We start from the raw sequence: 16,203 nt of genomic DNA, 5'->3' as shown, positions 1-16,203 counted from the left end.
CTGAGGAGTCCTAGCTCTACGCAGACCCCATCTGAAGGACAAGCAGACAGACACCCAGCTTCCGGTTCTCGAACCAGCGGCCTCTGAACCACCTCTGCTTCCTACCGGGTAAGGCTGCGTGGAGGGAGGGCAGCGGGCACCTGGAAGGGCAGAGCTCTGGGGACGGCCGGCCAGGACCCACCAGCGGCCCCCCTGCCCTGAGGGCCTTGTGAGAGCCTGGACGCGCAAAGTGGGGGAGAGCAGCCCCGGGAGGCCATGGGCCTCAGGGTCCCCTGGGAAGAGGCAGAAGAGACATGGTGCTGAGGCACTGTTTTCCGTGCTATCCCTCTGGGAGTCCATTGCCTTGTGGAAAGCCAAGTCAGAGGCCCTTCTTTCTTTGCTTTTTTTTTTTTTTTAACGTTAAATTATTTTTGAGAGACAGAACGTGAGTGGGGCAGGGGGAGGGCAGAGAGAGAGGGAGACACAGAATCTGAAGCAGGCTCCAGGCTCTGAGCTGTCGGCACAGAGCCTGATGTGGGGCTCGAACTCACAGACTACGCCCGGAGCATGACCTGAGCTGAAGTCGCATGCTTAACGGACTGAGCCACCCAGGCGCCCCTCAGAAGCCCTTCTTCACATCCTCATAAGAGTCTTAATGGCCCCTTCTTTTTTGGACTCTCCCGAGATGCAAAGAGAGTTTTAGGAGATGGAAAAAGGAAAGAGGAGAAGGGAGCTAGAAACACATATTGAACAGTTGTGTAAGTTTGGGACACTTTGGGTAGACACGGGGTATGGGGTCTCTGGCCTCTGAGATAGCCACACAACAAGCAGGACTGTGACAGATCTCCAGAAGAGTCCTGTGAGGGAGACAGCCAGCCGACAGGGGCCACGGAGGGCAGGGCTTCAGGAGGGAATGGCCTCCAGGGGCCCTGCTGACCCAGCATTGGCTTCATCCTTAGGGTAATACCCAGAGAGTCTCAGAACGTGAAACACAGACCAGCTTTGTCAAAATCACTCAGAGAAGTGTCTATGAAAATAGCCTGCCTCCCTGCCTCAGAACCCAAAGGAACAGTCATGAATCTCCCTCCACCTTGTCCCATCTTTAGCCACACTCCCCACAGACCACAGCGCACCCGGCCAACCCAGGGAACAGGGGGTGAAGACATGGTTTCTGCTATCTTATTGTAACTGAGCAGCGTTTCCTGCGCCCCAAGCTTCATTAGCACATTGGTGGTGTCATTTCCTGTGACGACTCTCTGTTTCCATTCTGGCAAAATGTTTGCTCTTTTCTGTCTGCTTTGAGGGTTGGGGGAGGATGGGCTTCTCACAGAGCCTCTCTCTCGGGCCTCTTGGCAGTTCCCCCCTCCTTGCCCCTCATACTTCCACCAGAAGGCAGAGAGCGTAGCGTCTCCCTGACCCACGTCGCTTGGGGGACACCATACCCGGCTGAGCTCTCGCCTCCGGCACTGTAACCACATCCAGGTAGAAGCGAACCTGTTGTTTTTGTATTTGGGGTCAACGCAGCCTGACAGTTGCAAGGTAGATGCAAGGTAGAAAGTTGGCGGGGGGAAAGAAAGTTCTAGAAAGATTGGAAAACATGGGGATGGGGAGGGTGTCCATCGTTCTTACCTACTTAAAAAAGTGGTCGTGATGATATGTAAAACACAAACCAATTTTGCCTTTTCTCCTGGGGGTCGACAACTTGGGAAGATCCAGGAGAAGTGGCAACATGCACTAGCTGATGAGAATTAAGAGAAGGCTTAGAAGGAGAAGCTGAAGCCAGAGAGGTTCCCATGGCAATGGATATGATCACCCCAACCCTTTCAGAAATCAGAGGGGGGACCTCGGAGGCCAGGACTCTGCAGGAAACTGGTGGCAGCTTGGACAGGTGAGTGACTCCACCCTCCCCAGATTTAGACAGACATCCCTGGTGGACCCTGGGGGGGTGGTGGGGCTCTACCCCAGCAGTGCTCCTAGCCCTCACAGCCAGGCTCAGGTCCACTGAGACCACCAAACTCCAGGCTTAGAGAAGTTTTCTCAGGGCTGCTGGGAGGAAAGGAGTTGATGTTGACGAGAAAAAAGGAGTCACAGGGGGTAGCTGTGATAACATAGGATTTCCCTAGAGCTCGCTGCCTGGCCTAGTTGGATTTCTGACCTCCCAGAGACCCGGTCCATGGCTGTCCCCAATCTTTCCTGTCTCAGGTCCCAACCACCAGTACCCCCACCACAAAAAACACACAAAAAACTAGGCCCTCCCATAATGGAAACAAAAGGCCTACTTTTTTCAATGATGTGTTTTTAGGCCCTAAAAACTTTCCATGAATGGAAAATGCAACCATAGATGTGATAAAGCTATATCTTTAGCATATAAAATCTCACAGAACTAATCGTGGATATAAATTTTACTGCTAAAACTTTCAGTATCATACTAACAATAAAAAAAAAACCATCAGCAGTTGAAGCTTTAGCAACACTGGTGGGTATAAATCTCAGTGCTGTGATAACAAATACATTTTTTTAATGTTTACTTTTATTTTTGAGAGCGAGAGAGAGACAGAGTGTGAATGGGGGAGGGGCAGAGAGAGAGAGACAGACAGACAGACAGAATCTGAAGCAGCCTCCAGGCTCCAAGCTGTGGGGCTCTAACTCACGAATCACGAGATCATGACCTGAGCTGAAGTCAGAGGCTTAACCAACTGAGCCACCCAGGCGCCCCAAAAATGATAAATTTAAAATCGCTGTCATTCAGGGAAATAAATGTTATTACCATGACAAACAAATATATGTCACCTGCAGGTGAATAGGAGCATTGATGGGGAATGAATTCATAAAGTTGTCAGAACTCGGAATCCCCCCAGAAATCATCACTTCTATATTCCTTCGTGTTTATTAATTTACGCACTCATTCAACAAATATTCATCATGCCCTTAGTAAGTATCAGGCACTGTTCCAGGCACCAGATAAACAGGACAGACAAGTCCATGGCCTCCTGGAACTTACAGTCAAGTGGAAAAGTCAGATCTTAACAGATAAACAAATCGATATATAATATAATGCCAGTCAGCCTTAAGTCTGAAAAACGAGAGCAGAGTTAAGGGGACCGAGAGTAATAGAGTGTGGACTGGGAGGGCCTGTCTGAACAGGTGACATTTCAGAAGAGACCTGAGTGAAATGATGGACCGAGCTACGCAGACACCTGGGAGAGGGCCCTGTAGGTCGGAGGCAGGACTACGCTTTGCACGGACGAGGAAGAGCCTCGAATCCTAGCTGTCAAAGTCAGATGGAAAGTGGTAGGAAACGAGGTCAGAAGACAGACAGAGGCCAGCACATAAAGTGCCAGGACGTCTTCACTGGGTAGGGACTGTGGCTGTCTTCCCAAGTGTGATGGGAAATTATGCAGGTCACAAGAATATGGGGGACGTGACCTGGTTTACTGTCAGGAGGACCACACTGGCTCGTGCGTGAAGATAATTATATGCCGGGGTCAAGAGGGAAAGCCAGGCGTCGCATGCGGGAGGGTGCTGCAAACCTCCACATGGACCGAGCGTTGGCAGTGGAGGAGCAAAAGGTGACTGGGTTTGGGAAAGATGCCCAGGATGGAGCAGACGGAATCTGCTGCTTGACCGGAAGTGAGGTGTGAATGAAAAGGAGCGCTCAAGGACGGCTCCAAGGTTTCCGACTGAGCCACTAGATGATGGGAGACACCACAGGAGAAGCAGGCTTATGAGAGAAGAACAGGCATTCTGTTTGAGGCCTATTTGGCTGGAGACGTCCACTGGGGAGCCTGGCGGAAATGTCCAGTGTAAATTGGGTAAACAAGCCTAGGCCTCAGGAGGACAAAACCCTTCCCTGGTAGCTGATCGGGTTTCTGATATTTGGAGGTAGCAGGTCCCCTGGCGATTCCCGCCATAACCTCTGTTGGCTGTTGTTACAGTGGCAGCAGCCCCAGTCCTGTCAGGGAATCGCCAGCAGCACAAACCGGCTCCTGCCTTTGCACCGGTTACACCCCACGAAACAGCAAATGTTGCTTGGCGGCCAGCTCCACACGTTGGTGCGTGGGGGTGGCTCATGTGCCTGCAGGCTGGACTCCGGCACAGAGAGCTCCCTCACTGTGCGTGGGGTAACCCCTCTTCCACACAAGACAGGAAGCCCAGGAGTAGGGGATAAGGGGAGGTAAGGGCAGAGGAGCATGATTTTGCAAACTTGGAGGATAATGTGGTGCGGTAGAAAGAGCACGATCGTTGGGTCCAAACAGACCTCAACTCGCATTCTATCCCTGCCCCTTCCTACCCGTGGGATCTCTGATACATTACTCTGCCTTTCTGAGTCTAGAATCCGGCATTCAGAAGGGACAGTTCCCTTCTCCTGTGTCCAGTGTCCCTCTGTCCACAGAGAAGACCCTCTCTTCAGCCAAACAGCCTACCCACCTCCGCTTTCCGGCACTCAGCTCCCATTCCAAGTCCTCGGGCTCCAATCCCTGTTGAAAGCACCTTCTCCAACCTCCTCAGCCTCCTATAGCTGGCCCTTGGTTTTCCTCACAGACATAAAGACCACAGCAGTGCCATCTTTTCTGGGTTTGCGGGCTTCCTCGCCATCCTCCTGACCACCATGATTTTCTACGGCCTGTGGAACTGGAATAAATTGAAGAAGCGTGAGTCCCTTGTTCGCCCAAAGTTGAGACCTCCCCCCACCAGGGTCAATAATCTAGCCTGGCGTTTAAAGCCCAGTTTATTCTCCAGGGATAAACTATCACACTGGGGAATCCTCTGTTCTTCTCTGACACATTGGTCCTTGTCTCACTCGAGAGTCTACGCTGTGTCTCCATTTTGAAAGCCGTTGCCCTGGGACTTTTGTGTCCCAACCCTCGCCCCCGGCCCCCCGTTTCTTCCTCCTGCTTCTGTCTACCAAGTCTTCTAGCTCAAATGGAATTGGGCAACTGTGAAAATGTATATTTTATGATACATAGTGAGGGTGGAGAATATTTTCAGGGAACACCTCATCCCCAAAGGTCCCCACGTTCTGTGCCACTGGCCTCTGCCACGATCTCCGTCTCTGTCATTGCCTTGCAGGACAAGTTCCTTACTTCCGAGTTACCGTCATGCCCTTACTGACTCTGTCTCGACCCAGACAAGGAGCCAAAAATATTTATGACTCCTTGCCCCAGAGGCAAGAAGACCTGGGTAGGTTTTTCTTTCTAATCCATGGACTGCAGACGTTACTGACCTTCTATGCCCAGAATGCACCTCTCACCACCCAGAGGCAGCTTTCTTTAAACTTTCAGACGTTGTGCCCTTCAGGGAGCATGGAAGAGGAGGAGATAGGAGGAAACACTGGGGGCCTAGAAAGCTCTAAAAAGGGAGTTAGGGGGCTCTAAAAAGGTTGGGGGGTTGTTTCACCTTGATGTGAGGTTAGCAAAGGACAGGTGAGTGTGTCTAGGGATGGGGAAGACAGACAGAGGAGAACATGGCCTCCAGCATTACAGGCAGGGAAGGTTCGCCCCAGGAGCCAACTTCCCAGCCTCCTCAGCCCCTGTGCTAGTTAGTGTCCTCCTGTCCTCTGCTAGAAGCTGAGGGCAGTTCCCGGGCTCAGAGCACATCATGCCCGCAGCTCCGACCCTCTCACCACAGAACATCAGGCCCCAACTACCAGACGCCATACAAACCCACTTCACCCACGATGCAGGGACTGCTCAGGCCGGAGCGCTCAGGGCACCGGCCAGCCATCCTCAGGGTTTGTCCTCTGTCCTTTCAGGGAGACGTCAGTCAAGGAGTAACCGTATTTTCAGTACCGAGAGCCTCCTCTCCAGACATTCTGAGAGCCCTCCTTCTGAGCATGTGGTAAGAGTCAAGGGAAAGGACAAGTCCCTTGGGAGAAGGGATGGGTCTCTGGCAGAAGAACTGGGGGAAAGGAGTTCAGGTCACAGAGCAAACCACATGTCCTTTGGCAGTCACCCTGTGACCCTATTAATACGTTGGGAAGACTAGCCTGAGGACCTCCCTACTGCCCAGGGAGAGAAATGAGGAAAGATAGGCACAAGTGTTTGTGATGTTAAGCAAGGCACCAGGGCACATATATTCAAGGACATGGTGTTAGAACTGAAATGGATTGTTTTCACCAAGACAGGTAACCCTTTATCCAAAGGAGTCCTGTCCCCTTCCAAGTGATCACCTCAGGAGGGCACACAAGCATTCCAACAAGGCTGTCGGTGCTCAAAACACCCTAAAAACCCTGCCGTGGTAATAACTTCTGGGGCCTGTGCCAAACTATTTCAATTATCCTCCGGGGCAGGTATATTTGTAGGTCACTGAGCCCCGTAGCTGGCGTCAAAAGTGTTTGATCAAACGTGGGATTTTTTTTTTTATTTTTCTTTTAATGTTTATTTATTTTTGAGAGAGAGAGACAGAGTGCATGTCGGGGAGGGGCAGAGAGAGAGGGAGACACAGAATCCGAAGCAGGCTCCAGGCTCTGAGCTGTCAGCACAGAGCCCGACGCGGGGCTCGAACTCACGGAGTGTGAGATCATGACCTGAGTTGAAGTTGGACGCTTAACGGACTGAGCCACCCAGGCGCCCCAAATGTGGGATCGTTTTTGAGGTGACCAGGGGAGTAGTATAACGAGTACCGATAAGTCCACATGTCCTGTGATCAGGCTCGGAAGGCAGCCCCCAGGGAGGACTCCCAACACTGTGGCACCCGACACGGTAAAGGGAGGACTTTGAAACTCAGGGGGCTCATTTCCATAGATAAGTCTTTGTTTGCTTGTCGAAGAAATCGGTTTGTGATGGTCTCAAGTGAACACAGTCCCGCTGCTGCTGACCCCCTGCTCTCCAGCCTACCCAAAACCCAAAGATTTAGGGTTCGAATACCATGCGACCATCTTCCCGCCGTCCTCCCCTATACCCCATCCTTGGGCTCTGCTCCCACCTCTAAGACTTCCTGGGGGAGCAAGCCTGCATGGCTGATGAAGGGCAAGAAAGAGGAAACTCCACTGCCAAAGTGAGTTCCAGCCCTTGGGGGTGGGGGCGAGGCAGGGTGGGGAATCCTGAGGGGATTTTGCATTCAGAGTGCCACACCCAAGTAAGGCCACAACGTGTCTGGCTTGGGCTCTGTAGTGTGTGAAGAACATTTTGAACCAATTGCCAACAGGTAAAAATCTAAAAGGTTTCGCATGCAAGTCTGGAGGCTTTTCTTGAAAAGTCAGAAGCTCTGGAAATTTCAGACCGGCATCCCTAAATGGCCAGAATCATCTGAGCCTTTATGTCAGCCGCCCCTTTCATAATAAGGGCAAGCATTTGTTAGTGTTTTTGACGTGGCAGGAGCTATTCCAAACACTTGGCACATGGTCATACACTTACTCCTCACAAACACCTGTATTACATAGGTATTATGATTATCCTCATTTCCCATGCTGGAAAGTAAGGCCACCGAGAGATTAAGTAACTTGCCCAAACTCAGCACAGAGTAGGGAGGCTGGGATTTGCACCCTGGGTTGGGGGCTGAGTCGCTACTTTTAGCTACATTGTCTCTCAGTGGGTTCTGAGGCAGCAGGCTGTGTCCAGTTTATCACACTCCCCCCCCCCCCACACACACACACTCCCCGGTGAACACTCATACTGTGGCCAAAAACTAGTAGCAATTTACACATCTACACTGTTGCAAAACTTACACTTACACTGTGTTGTTACACGTACCCGGTTGCTCTCCACTTCTCTCATACCTGCCTAGCATCTAAAGCCTTGCAGGCCGGGGGGCGCCTGCGTGGCTCAGCCGGTTGAGCGTCCGATTTCGGCACCCGTCACGATCTCTCGGTCTGTGAGTTCGAGCCCCGCGTCGGGCTCTGTGCTGACAGCTCGGACCCTGGAGCCTGCTTCGGATTCTGTGTGTATCTCTCTCTCTGCCCCTCCCCTGCTCATGCTCTGTCTCTCTCTGTGTCAAGAATAAATGAACATTAAAAAAAAAAAATTAAAGCCTTGCAGTCGATTTAGAGATTTAGAGATTTTTCCCCCAAGGGGAAGAAACAACTACAAGAACTATCAGACAGTGGTACTGGCTGGGGAAGTAGAAAGGCTTTGCCCATATTTCCGCTTCCATATCCTATCACTACCCTTCTCTTCTTGTTCATAGCCCTCCCAAGCAGGCAATGTCCTCTGGGTGCACAGAGACCGTTATCCTGCCAACGGCTATGCAGTGGGCATCTATGACAATGCCACAGGGCTCCAGATGCGTGGGGACCTCACTCCCTCAGCACACTATGTCAATGTCACAGCAGCCAGAGACTGCCTGAGCATTTCTTCAGAGGATTCCAGAGATTACATCAATGTCCCCACGGCGGAACAGATTGCTGAGACTCTTCTGGCTTCTGCCAACGCCACCCCCACGAACAGTTTTGCCCCCCCAAATGCTCGGAAGCTGGAGCTTACTGAGGAGAGAGGGCAGGGCTGTGGGAATGCCAGTGACCACACCAGTTTTTGGTCTCCAAGGTCTGAGAGTGATGATCCGCTCAGCGATGAGGAAAGTTCTTCTGAGACCTCAAATGACTATGTCAACATGGCAGGGTTGAATCTGGAGGCCATCCGCGGGAAGCAGCCCTGGATGGTTTCTCAGTGCTACAGAGATTATGAAAATGTCCCATCGGCACATGCCAGTGGAAACCAGCAGCAGGCGGAGGAAGAAGTGACATCCTCAAACACAGACCATGTCGAAGGCAGGACAGATGGTCCAGGGACCCACGTCCAATTTGTCATGCAGTCAGGGAGGTTCCTGGCTCTGGGGGATTATGTGACCTATCCGCCATCTGCACAGGAGACTAGTCAGATGAAACATGGAGAAGAGATGCCAAATGAGGCCTCGGATGACTACGAGAATGTGTCAGCTGCCAACTTCGGAGACGTGGACCCCAAGGGGCCAGACGCATAGCTCCTTCCTGAAGAATTAGGCCCCAGGCACCCAGCTGGAGAGCTATGGGGTGCCAGATCCACAGCCACCACAGGGTCTAGTAACGACCCTTGAACATCCTTGTATTTCAGTGGGTTCGCTCAGGTAGAGTAGTACAAAGAGGCCGAGATACACAGGAGTTAAGGAAGTCACAAAAGCCAAGGTCTGGGAAAGCCAGAAAGGAATTCTTCTGAAGCAGGGTGCTGTTATCTCTCATACCAACCTAAGAATGTTTGCTGAAACTGCCTTATAGGATGGTTAGCAGATTAAAAATGCGATAGTACTTTAGTGCACAGTGGAAGCGTGAAGTAGCCTAAAAGCGTTACCTTCACAAATACCAGCAGGTTGCAAAGCAAGAATGCAGATTCGTCTGTAATCCAGGCAGAGGCCAAAAAGAAGGGACAAGTCAGAGTTGGGGTGGGGCAGCAGCTGCCACTTGAAAAAGAGTGTGGACAACCAAATGCTAGAGAAAGATGTGGAACACCGGGAATTGTCATTCATTGCAAAGTATAGTATCCACTTTGGAAAGCTATTGGATAGTTTCTTAAAAGCACGCATGTATTTATACAACCCAGCCATTCCACCACTAGGCGTTTACCCAAGAGAACTGAAAATTTGTGTTCATGCAAAAGCCCATACGTGACTATTTATAGCAGCTCTATTCATAATGCCAAAACTAGAAATAACTCAGATGCCCTTCAACAGGTAAATGGAAAAACGAACTGTGGTATATCCACACAACGAGGTTGTCTATACTCAACAGGAAAAAGGAATGAACTATTGGTTCATGTGACAACAAGGACAAATCGTAAGTGCATTTGGCTAAGTGAAAGATGCTAGACCTAAAAATCTACATATTGTATGATTCCATTTCTATGGCCTTCTGGAAAAGGCAAAACTATATGGAAGGAAAACAGGTCAGTAGTTGTCAGGTTTGGGGAAAGGAGAGAAGTTTACTATAAAGGAATTTTTAGGGTAATGGGGCTATTCTGTATTGGTACTGTGGTGATGGATACGTGACTCTATAAATTTGTCAAAACACAAAAAAAAATATACAGATCAACGAGTGACTTTTATTGTATGTAATTTTTTTTTAATTAACCATGCTGTCAGGGGAAGCCATGATGGAATGCAGATTAAGACAAATAAAACCTAACTGTCTCACGAATGTATGATATAGCCTCACTGAAGGTGGGGCCGAGGGGGAAGGAGCTGACTAATTAACTTTGGAAAATAATGTTTTCACTTGAAACTGTAAGATAAGGACACACACACACAAAAACCTGTACATAACACTGTACTCTAGTTGGTAAATTTGTATCTCAGAGGAGGACAGGTTAGCAATTCGGAAACTCTTTACATGTATACTAAGTTTGAACAAATAAGTAAATATAGATAAGGAGAAGCAGATTTCTTACTATCAGAAAAAGAGGTGACAAGTACAAGAGGCTACAATAAACTCTGTGGTGTTGATGAACTAGCGTTGGAGGCATAGTTTGAACTCTTGTTTACTTTGATATAGGTATGAATAGATACAGAAATAAATATAGATATGTATAGAAATAGGCTAGTATACATATATTTCTCAGCTCTGTCCACTGGGACATCTAGAAGCAATGGCACCCTGGAAGCAATGGACACACTGAGCACTCAGGTCTTGGTTTCTAAATATCATTCTCAATAAAAGGAAACAGAGCTCCTTGGAAAAATGGCTAGTTCTAGAGCTGCGACTGGGAAAACACATGGGGAGCTTGACCTTCTTGTAGATGAAAGAAAGAAAGAAAGAAAAGAAAGGAAAGAAAAAAAGAAAGGAAAGAAAAAAAGAAAGGAAAGGAAAGGAAGGAAGGAAGGAAGAAAAAGAAAGAAGGGGGGAAGAAAAGACAAGATGAAGGCATGTCAAAAGGAGTCAACTAAAAGAATTCCCGGGGCAAAGCTAGAACAGTTTCAACAATGAAAACAAGTAATTATGATACAAATCTATAACTCAACAAAATATTCTTGAGTCCATACCAATAAATGAATAAAATGGAAGAAAGGAATAAACTGTCTTTCCAGATGAATTCTGAATAATAAGTATAGGAGAAATGAGGGGAAAAAAAAATCACTATCGAGACACCACAGAGCTGTATGTTGACAATGCTGGAATTAAAAGATAATAAAAAAAAAAAAGATACCACAGAATAATTGCTGTGAGCAAGTCCTAATGAATGCTAAAATTAGTGGATGACACTTTTTTTTTTTACTTTATTAATGTTTTTCAACTTTTGAGAGGGAAACGGAGACAGAGTACAAGTGGGGGAGGGGCAGAGAGAGAGAGGGAGACACAGAATCTGAAACAGGCTCCAGGCTCTGAGCTGTCAGCACAGAGCCGGACGAGGGGCTCGAACTCACAAGCCATGAGATCATGACCTGAGCTGAAGTCAAACACTTAACCAACTGAGCCACTCAGGCACCCCTAGTAGATGACACGTTTTTTTTTAATTTTTTTTTTAACGTTTATTTATTTTTGAGACAGAGAGACAGAGCATGAACAGGGGAGGGGCAGAGAGAGAGGGAGACACAGAATCCGAAACAGGCTCCAGGCTCTGAGCTGTCAGCACAGAGCCCGACGCGGGGCTCGAACTCACGGACTGTGAGATCATGACCTGAGCCGAAGTCGGACGCTTAACCGACTGAGCCACTCAGGCGCCCCTAGATGACACTTTAAAGAGAAGTAAGACAGTTGCGTAGCTTCAGAGATCTCCTCCCAAATATCTATACATTACTGTAATGACTTTAACACATGTCCACAAATTATTCAATACTCACCCTGGAACTTAATTCCCCTCCCCTTTAGTGAGGGCTGGATTTAGTGACTCTTTTCTTAAATATAGAAGGGGCGGGGGAGTAAATTTAGAGTGGAGACACTCAACAGACATCACCTGAACCATGTGATCAAGGTTAACTTACCAGTAATAAGTCATGCTGTTATATGATCAAGGACAAGGGTACTTCACCTCTGTAGTATTCTTCCCTCAAATCCACAAAATACCATTCTTATAATGAGAAAAAAAATCAGAAAACCCAGATTGCATGACATTCTACAAATACCTGAGCAGAACTCTTTTTTTTTTAAGTTTATTTATTTTGAGAGTGTGTGTGTGTGTGTGTGTGTGCAAGCAGGGGAGGAACAGAGAGAGAGGGAGAGAGAAGATCCCAAGCAAGCTCCACACTGTCAGTGCAGAGCCCGACAGAGGGCTCGAACTGTCACAGAACCGTGACCTGAGTTGAAATCAAGAGCTGGATGCTTAACCAACTGAGCCACCCAGGTAGTCCCCTGACTGGGACTCTTAAAAGTATTACAAGTCATTAAAAACAAGGAAAGACTAAGAAACTGTTGCAGATTGGAGGGTGTTAAAGAGATATGTTGAGTAGATACAAAATGGTACCTCATATTGGATCCTGGTAGAAGAAAAGGACATTAGTGGGGAAAAATGATTACATTCGAAAAATCCATATTTTAGTTAATAGTATTACATTAATGTTAGTTTCTTTCCAACGTTTATTTATTTTTGGGACAGAGAGAGACAGAGCATGAACGGGGGAGGGGCAGAGAGAGAGGGAGACACAGAATCGGAAACAGGCTCCAGGCTCTGAGCCATCAGCCCAGAGCCCGACGCGGGGCTTGAACTCACGGACCGCGAGATCGTGACCTGAAGTCGGACGCTTAACCGACTGCGCCACCCAGGCGCCCCACATTAATGTTAGTTTCTTAGTTTTGATCATTGTACCATGGCTATGTAAGATGTTAACATTAGGGGAAGCTGGGTGAAGGGTATACAGAAATTCTTTGTACTATTTTTGCAGCTCTTCTGTAAATTATTTCAAAATAAAAAAAATAATTAAAAAATTTTTTAATGTTTATTTTATTTTTGGGAGACAGAGAGACAAAGCGCAAGCAGGAGAGGGGGAGAGAGAGAGAGGGAGACACAGAATCGGAAGCAGGATCCAGGCTCCGAGCTGTCAGCACAGAGCCCGATGTGGGGCTCGAACCCACAAACCCTGAGATCATGACCTGAGCCAAAGCCAGACACTTAACCGACTGAGCCACCCAGGTGCCCCTAAAAAAATAATTTTAAAGCATGAATAAAGCTGGGAGCGAAGACATCTAGTCTCATCCCATTTAAATAAATACGCCTTCGTTCCTTCTTCTGCAAAACGGATATGACATTAAAGCGTAAGCTAGTGTCATTGTTCTGGGTATTTTTTTTTTCTGCATTGTTTTGTTGACGTATATGATCAGTCTCCCTATTAATCTGTATCGTTTTGCCTGCAGGAAAATATATTGGAGTCCTTTGTATTCACTGTGGATCTCAGCACACTGCCCAAGATAAAAGCAAGTTATTGATGATTGATGATGTGGTTTCAGTGCTTGTACTCATACCATAAAATGTTGAGGGAGGTTTTTTCTGTTGTTCAGAAATCCGCGCGAAAGCCTCAAGCTTGGTATAAAACACCTCACATTCTGAATTTAGCGTACTCTGGGCTGTCAGGGGTCAGCCTACCCCTCTCAGGGCTTACTGAGAGCAGGAAAATTAGTCCTACCAAGTGCCACTCTCCACCACGCCTTGTTCCTGCTCCATGGTCAAGGAGTAACACGTTGGAGGCTGGCCTTTGAGGAGTATGAGGTTCAGGAAGAGAGGTTCTTTCCTCCTTCACTGTCCCCATCCCTGGGTGAGTGGTAACCACCTCTTTCTGCACAGTGCCTCATACCCTAGGAGAAGGAGGAAGAAGGGAGTGGTGTCAGAACTGAGAGAGAGAGGGCTGTGAAGCCGCTAACCCCCCACCGTTGGGCCTGGCAACCCTGAATGTCGCCAGGGAAAGATGACTGGGCCTGCGCCACTCAACAGGGTGCCAGGTAAAGGGCCTCTGGGATGCATCTGTCGGGTGTAGACCATCTGAAGATGGCCTCACAAGCACTTGAATGGGTGCTGTAGACGGAACATTCATGCGCCCCCCAAATTCATATGTTGAAACCCCAATGTGATGGTATTAGGAGGTGGGGCCTTTGGGAGATGATTAGATCGTAAGGGTGGAGCCCTCAGGAATGGGACTAGTAGTCTTATAAAAAAAGAACCCAGAGAGCTCCTCTGTCCCTTCTGCCACATGAGGACACATGGAGATGAAGGCCATCTGTGAACCGAGAAGCAGGCCTCACTGGACACGAAATCTGATGGTACCTTGATCTTGGACTTCCTCACCTCCAGAACTGTGAGAAATTGTTGTTTAAGCCACCCAGTCTATGGTATTTTTTGTTAGAGCCTGAACAGACTCAGACAGTGGGATCAAGGCAGATTGTTCCAGGATCTAATTCTCCCATACCTGGGGATGGTATTGTGGGCAGAATTCTGCAAGGTGTCCAGATTCACCCCACAAGTGCCGAGTGTTTAAATTCCTGCCACCCAGGAGACACCACGTCTGGTATTGACGGCCAGCCAGGGCTAGCCAGGGAAGCAATGACAAGCACAGAGAGGATGGCAACGTGGTCAGGTAAGAAGATGTGAGTGTCCAAGGTGAAAATGAAGGTTCGAGCAGATCTTAAATACCAGCATGAGAGAATTCTGGCAACCAGAAAGAGAATGAAAAACTAAGAGATCAAAATGAGAATTTGTAAAGAGAGGTACCACTGAGTATGAAAGGGCGGGGGGGGGGGGGTTCAACCAACCACAGTCAGGGGACAGGCCCTGGAAAAAATAAAGCCAACTCATGTCTATACCTCAATAAGCCAGTTACACTTACAGACATTCTCCCAAATTGGGAAAATGAGGAATAAATTGTAGACTGTCCCATACCGAAGAGTAACATTTCTGTTTTTCTTGTTCTGAGAATTTTTACAAATGAGTGAATGAAAGACTGTTTATTACATTACAATTCTTTCTTTCCCTGTATAGTTTTATTTTCTCATATTAGTTGCCAGGAAATTTTGCGTTAAGCTGAACGCCCAAACTGCGGTAACCATCTCATCTCATGAGCCTGACAATGCTAAGTATGAGGGAAATTTTTTCAAGATCAGGATGAGGAAGTAGATATCAAGATAACTAATCATCATGATTCCCGAGTTAGTTAAATACAGTAAATTAATCATTCACGTTTGTATTATGTTGATTGCAACCTCGCTCGGAACACTGTTTAGTATGAAATAGAGAGGTCGCTAAGTCCCCTTCCCTCTTTATGATTCACCCTTTAATGGTGAGCAGAAGACAGGATTTTGCTGTCCCTCTGTCATGCCCCCTCCCTGAGCACTCCCTTAGTGTCTTGGTGCTTTATCATCACTTCTGGTTTCCCTGTGGGCTGAGGGCCTATACTGACTTGGAAATACTTCCAGAAACTCTAACTCTTAAACCGTTTGGGAAGCTGGTATTACAGAAAGAAGGCACAAATGACCTATCATATCCTTTTTTACTTCCATTATCTTTATATTAACTTTAACCACTTATGCTGAAAATGACATAGCAAGAGAGGGGAAAATAAGGTAATCCATAGGGCTTTTTTTTCCTTCGGTCTTTCCCTTCCTCATCAATAAGTTAAAGGCAGAAAGTATTGGTAGAATGTGGTGAGTCAAGAAATGAAATTAACTATTCAGACTCTTAGCCTCTTGTCTCCCTCTTCTAAGGATCCTTGTGATTATATCGGGCCCTCTCAGATCATCTGGGATAATCTCCCCATCTCAAAATCTTTGACTTACACCATAAAGTTCTTTTTATTAAGGTAACATAGTCACAGGTTCCAGGAATTAAGACATGAACATCTTTGGGAGGGGAGCATTATTTTGTCCACCACAACCACATAACAGATGAATATCTCTGGTGAGACATGAACCTGAAAATATCTGAAGCCATGTTATAAGATTCAAAGATATGTGCACACACATGCACACACATATACACATCTAAGTTTCAAAAGATGAGAGAGTAAGAAGAAGGCTGTTGGGCCTGTACATTTGCTGATTTCTTGATAAACTGATTTAGATCATACCCCAGATGTGGTATTAATTTACGGGAGGTGCCTCCTTTCCTGGAAGTCACAGTAAACATCAAAGCAGAAGGCAGACCTAGGGCCACCAGTGCCCTGGGAGATACCAAGCAGACAATCAGAGGAGGTCTCCAGTTGGCTAAACTTATACAAGGTTCCTAGGTAACTTGCACTCAGATGCCGAGACTCTGACAGAAGCTCAGCTTTGTCTCAGGTGTCCTGGAGAACTCTGAGTCTCTATAAGAGAGGAAATCCATTCTTTCTTTTCTTTTCTTTTTT

The 16,203-nt window shown here is 47.5% G+C and overlaps 1 protein-coding gene across 2 annotated transcripts; it reads left to right on the top strand.

The window, feature by feature from the left end:
• The first annotated feature begins 1,258 nt into the window (after nucleotides 1–1,258).
• LAX1 (lymphocyte transmembrane adaptor 1) lies at nucleotides 1,259–10,081 on the top strand. 2 transcript variants are annotated; one of them, XM_047076652.1, is made up of 6 exons: nucleotides 1,259–1,461; nucleotides 1,696–1,867; nucleotides 4,522–4,631; nucleotides 5,050–5,160; nucleotides 5,732–5,817; nucleotides 8,104–10,081. In XM_047076652.1, exons 2-6 carry the CDS (start codon nucleotides 1,773–1,775, stop codon nucleotides 8,893–8,895), a joined length of 1,194 nt encoding a protein of 397 aa, XP_046932608.1. In that variant the 5' UTR covers nucleotides 1,259–1,461; nucleotides 1,696–1,772; the 3' UTR covers nucleotides 8,896–10,081. The 2 variants fall into 2 exon arrangements, with proteins under 2 accessions (XP_046932608.1, XP_046932607.1); XM_047076651.1 differs by having other exon boundaries at nucleotides 1,690–1,867.
• The last annotated feature ends 6,122 nt before the right edge of the window (nucleotides 10,082–16,203 follow it).

The sequence above is a fragment of the Lynx rufus genome, unplaced genomic scaffold, assembly GCF_022079265.1.
Source record: "Lynx rufus isolate CCGP_SWC_20201006 ecotype Redwood Valley unplaced genomic scaffold, mLynRuf1.p SCAF_15, whole genome shotgun sequence".
Taxonomy (NCBI): domain Eukaryota; kingdom Metazoa; phylum Chordata; class Mammalia; order Carnivora; family Felidae; genus Lynx; species Lynx rufus.
The sequence above is the reverse complement of the archived record's forward strand: the minus strand, read 5'-3'. Positions and strand labels throughout refer to the sequence as shown.

Excerpts from the sequence above, each read along its gene's own strand:
- LAX1 (XM_047076652.1), top strand. The coding sequence starts at position 1,773 with ATGGCAATGGATATGATCACCCCAACCCTTTCAGAAATCAGAGGGGGG. Across the intron at positions 1,868-4,521 it reads ACTGGTGGCAGCTTGGACAG|ACATAAAGACCACAGCAGTG; the intron begins GTGAGTGACTCC and ends TTTTCCTCACAG. Across the intron at positions 5,161-5,731 it reads CCAGAGGCAAGAAGACCTGG|GGAGACGTCAGTCAAGGAGT; the intron begins GTAGGTTTTTCT and ends CTGTCCTTTCAG.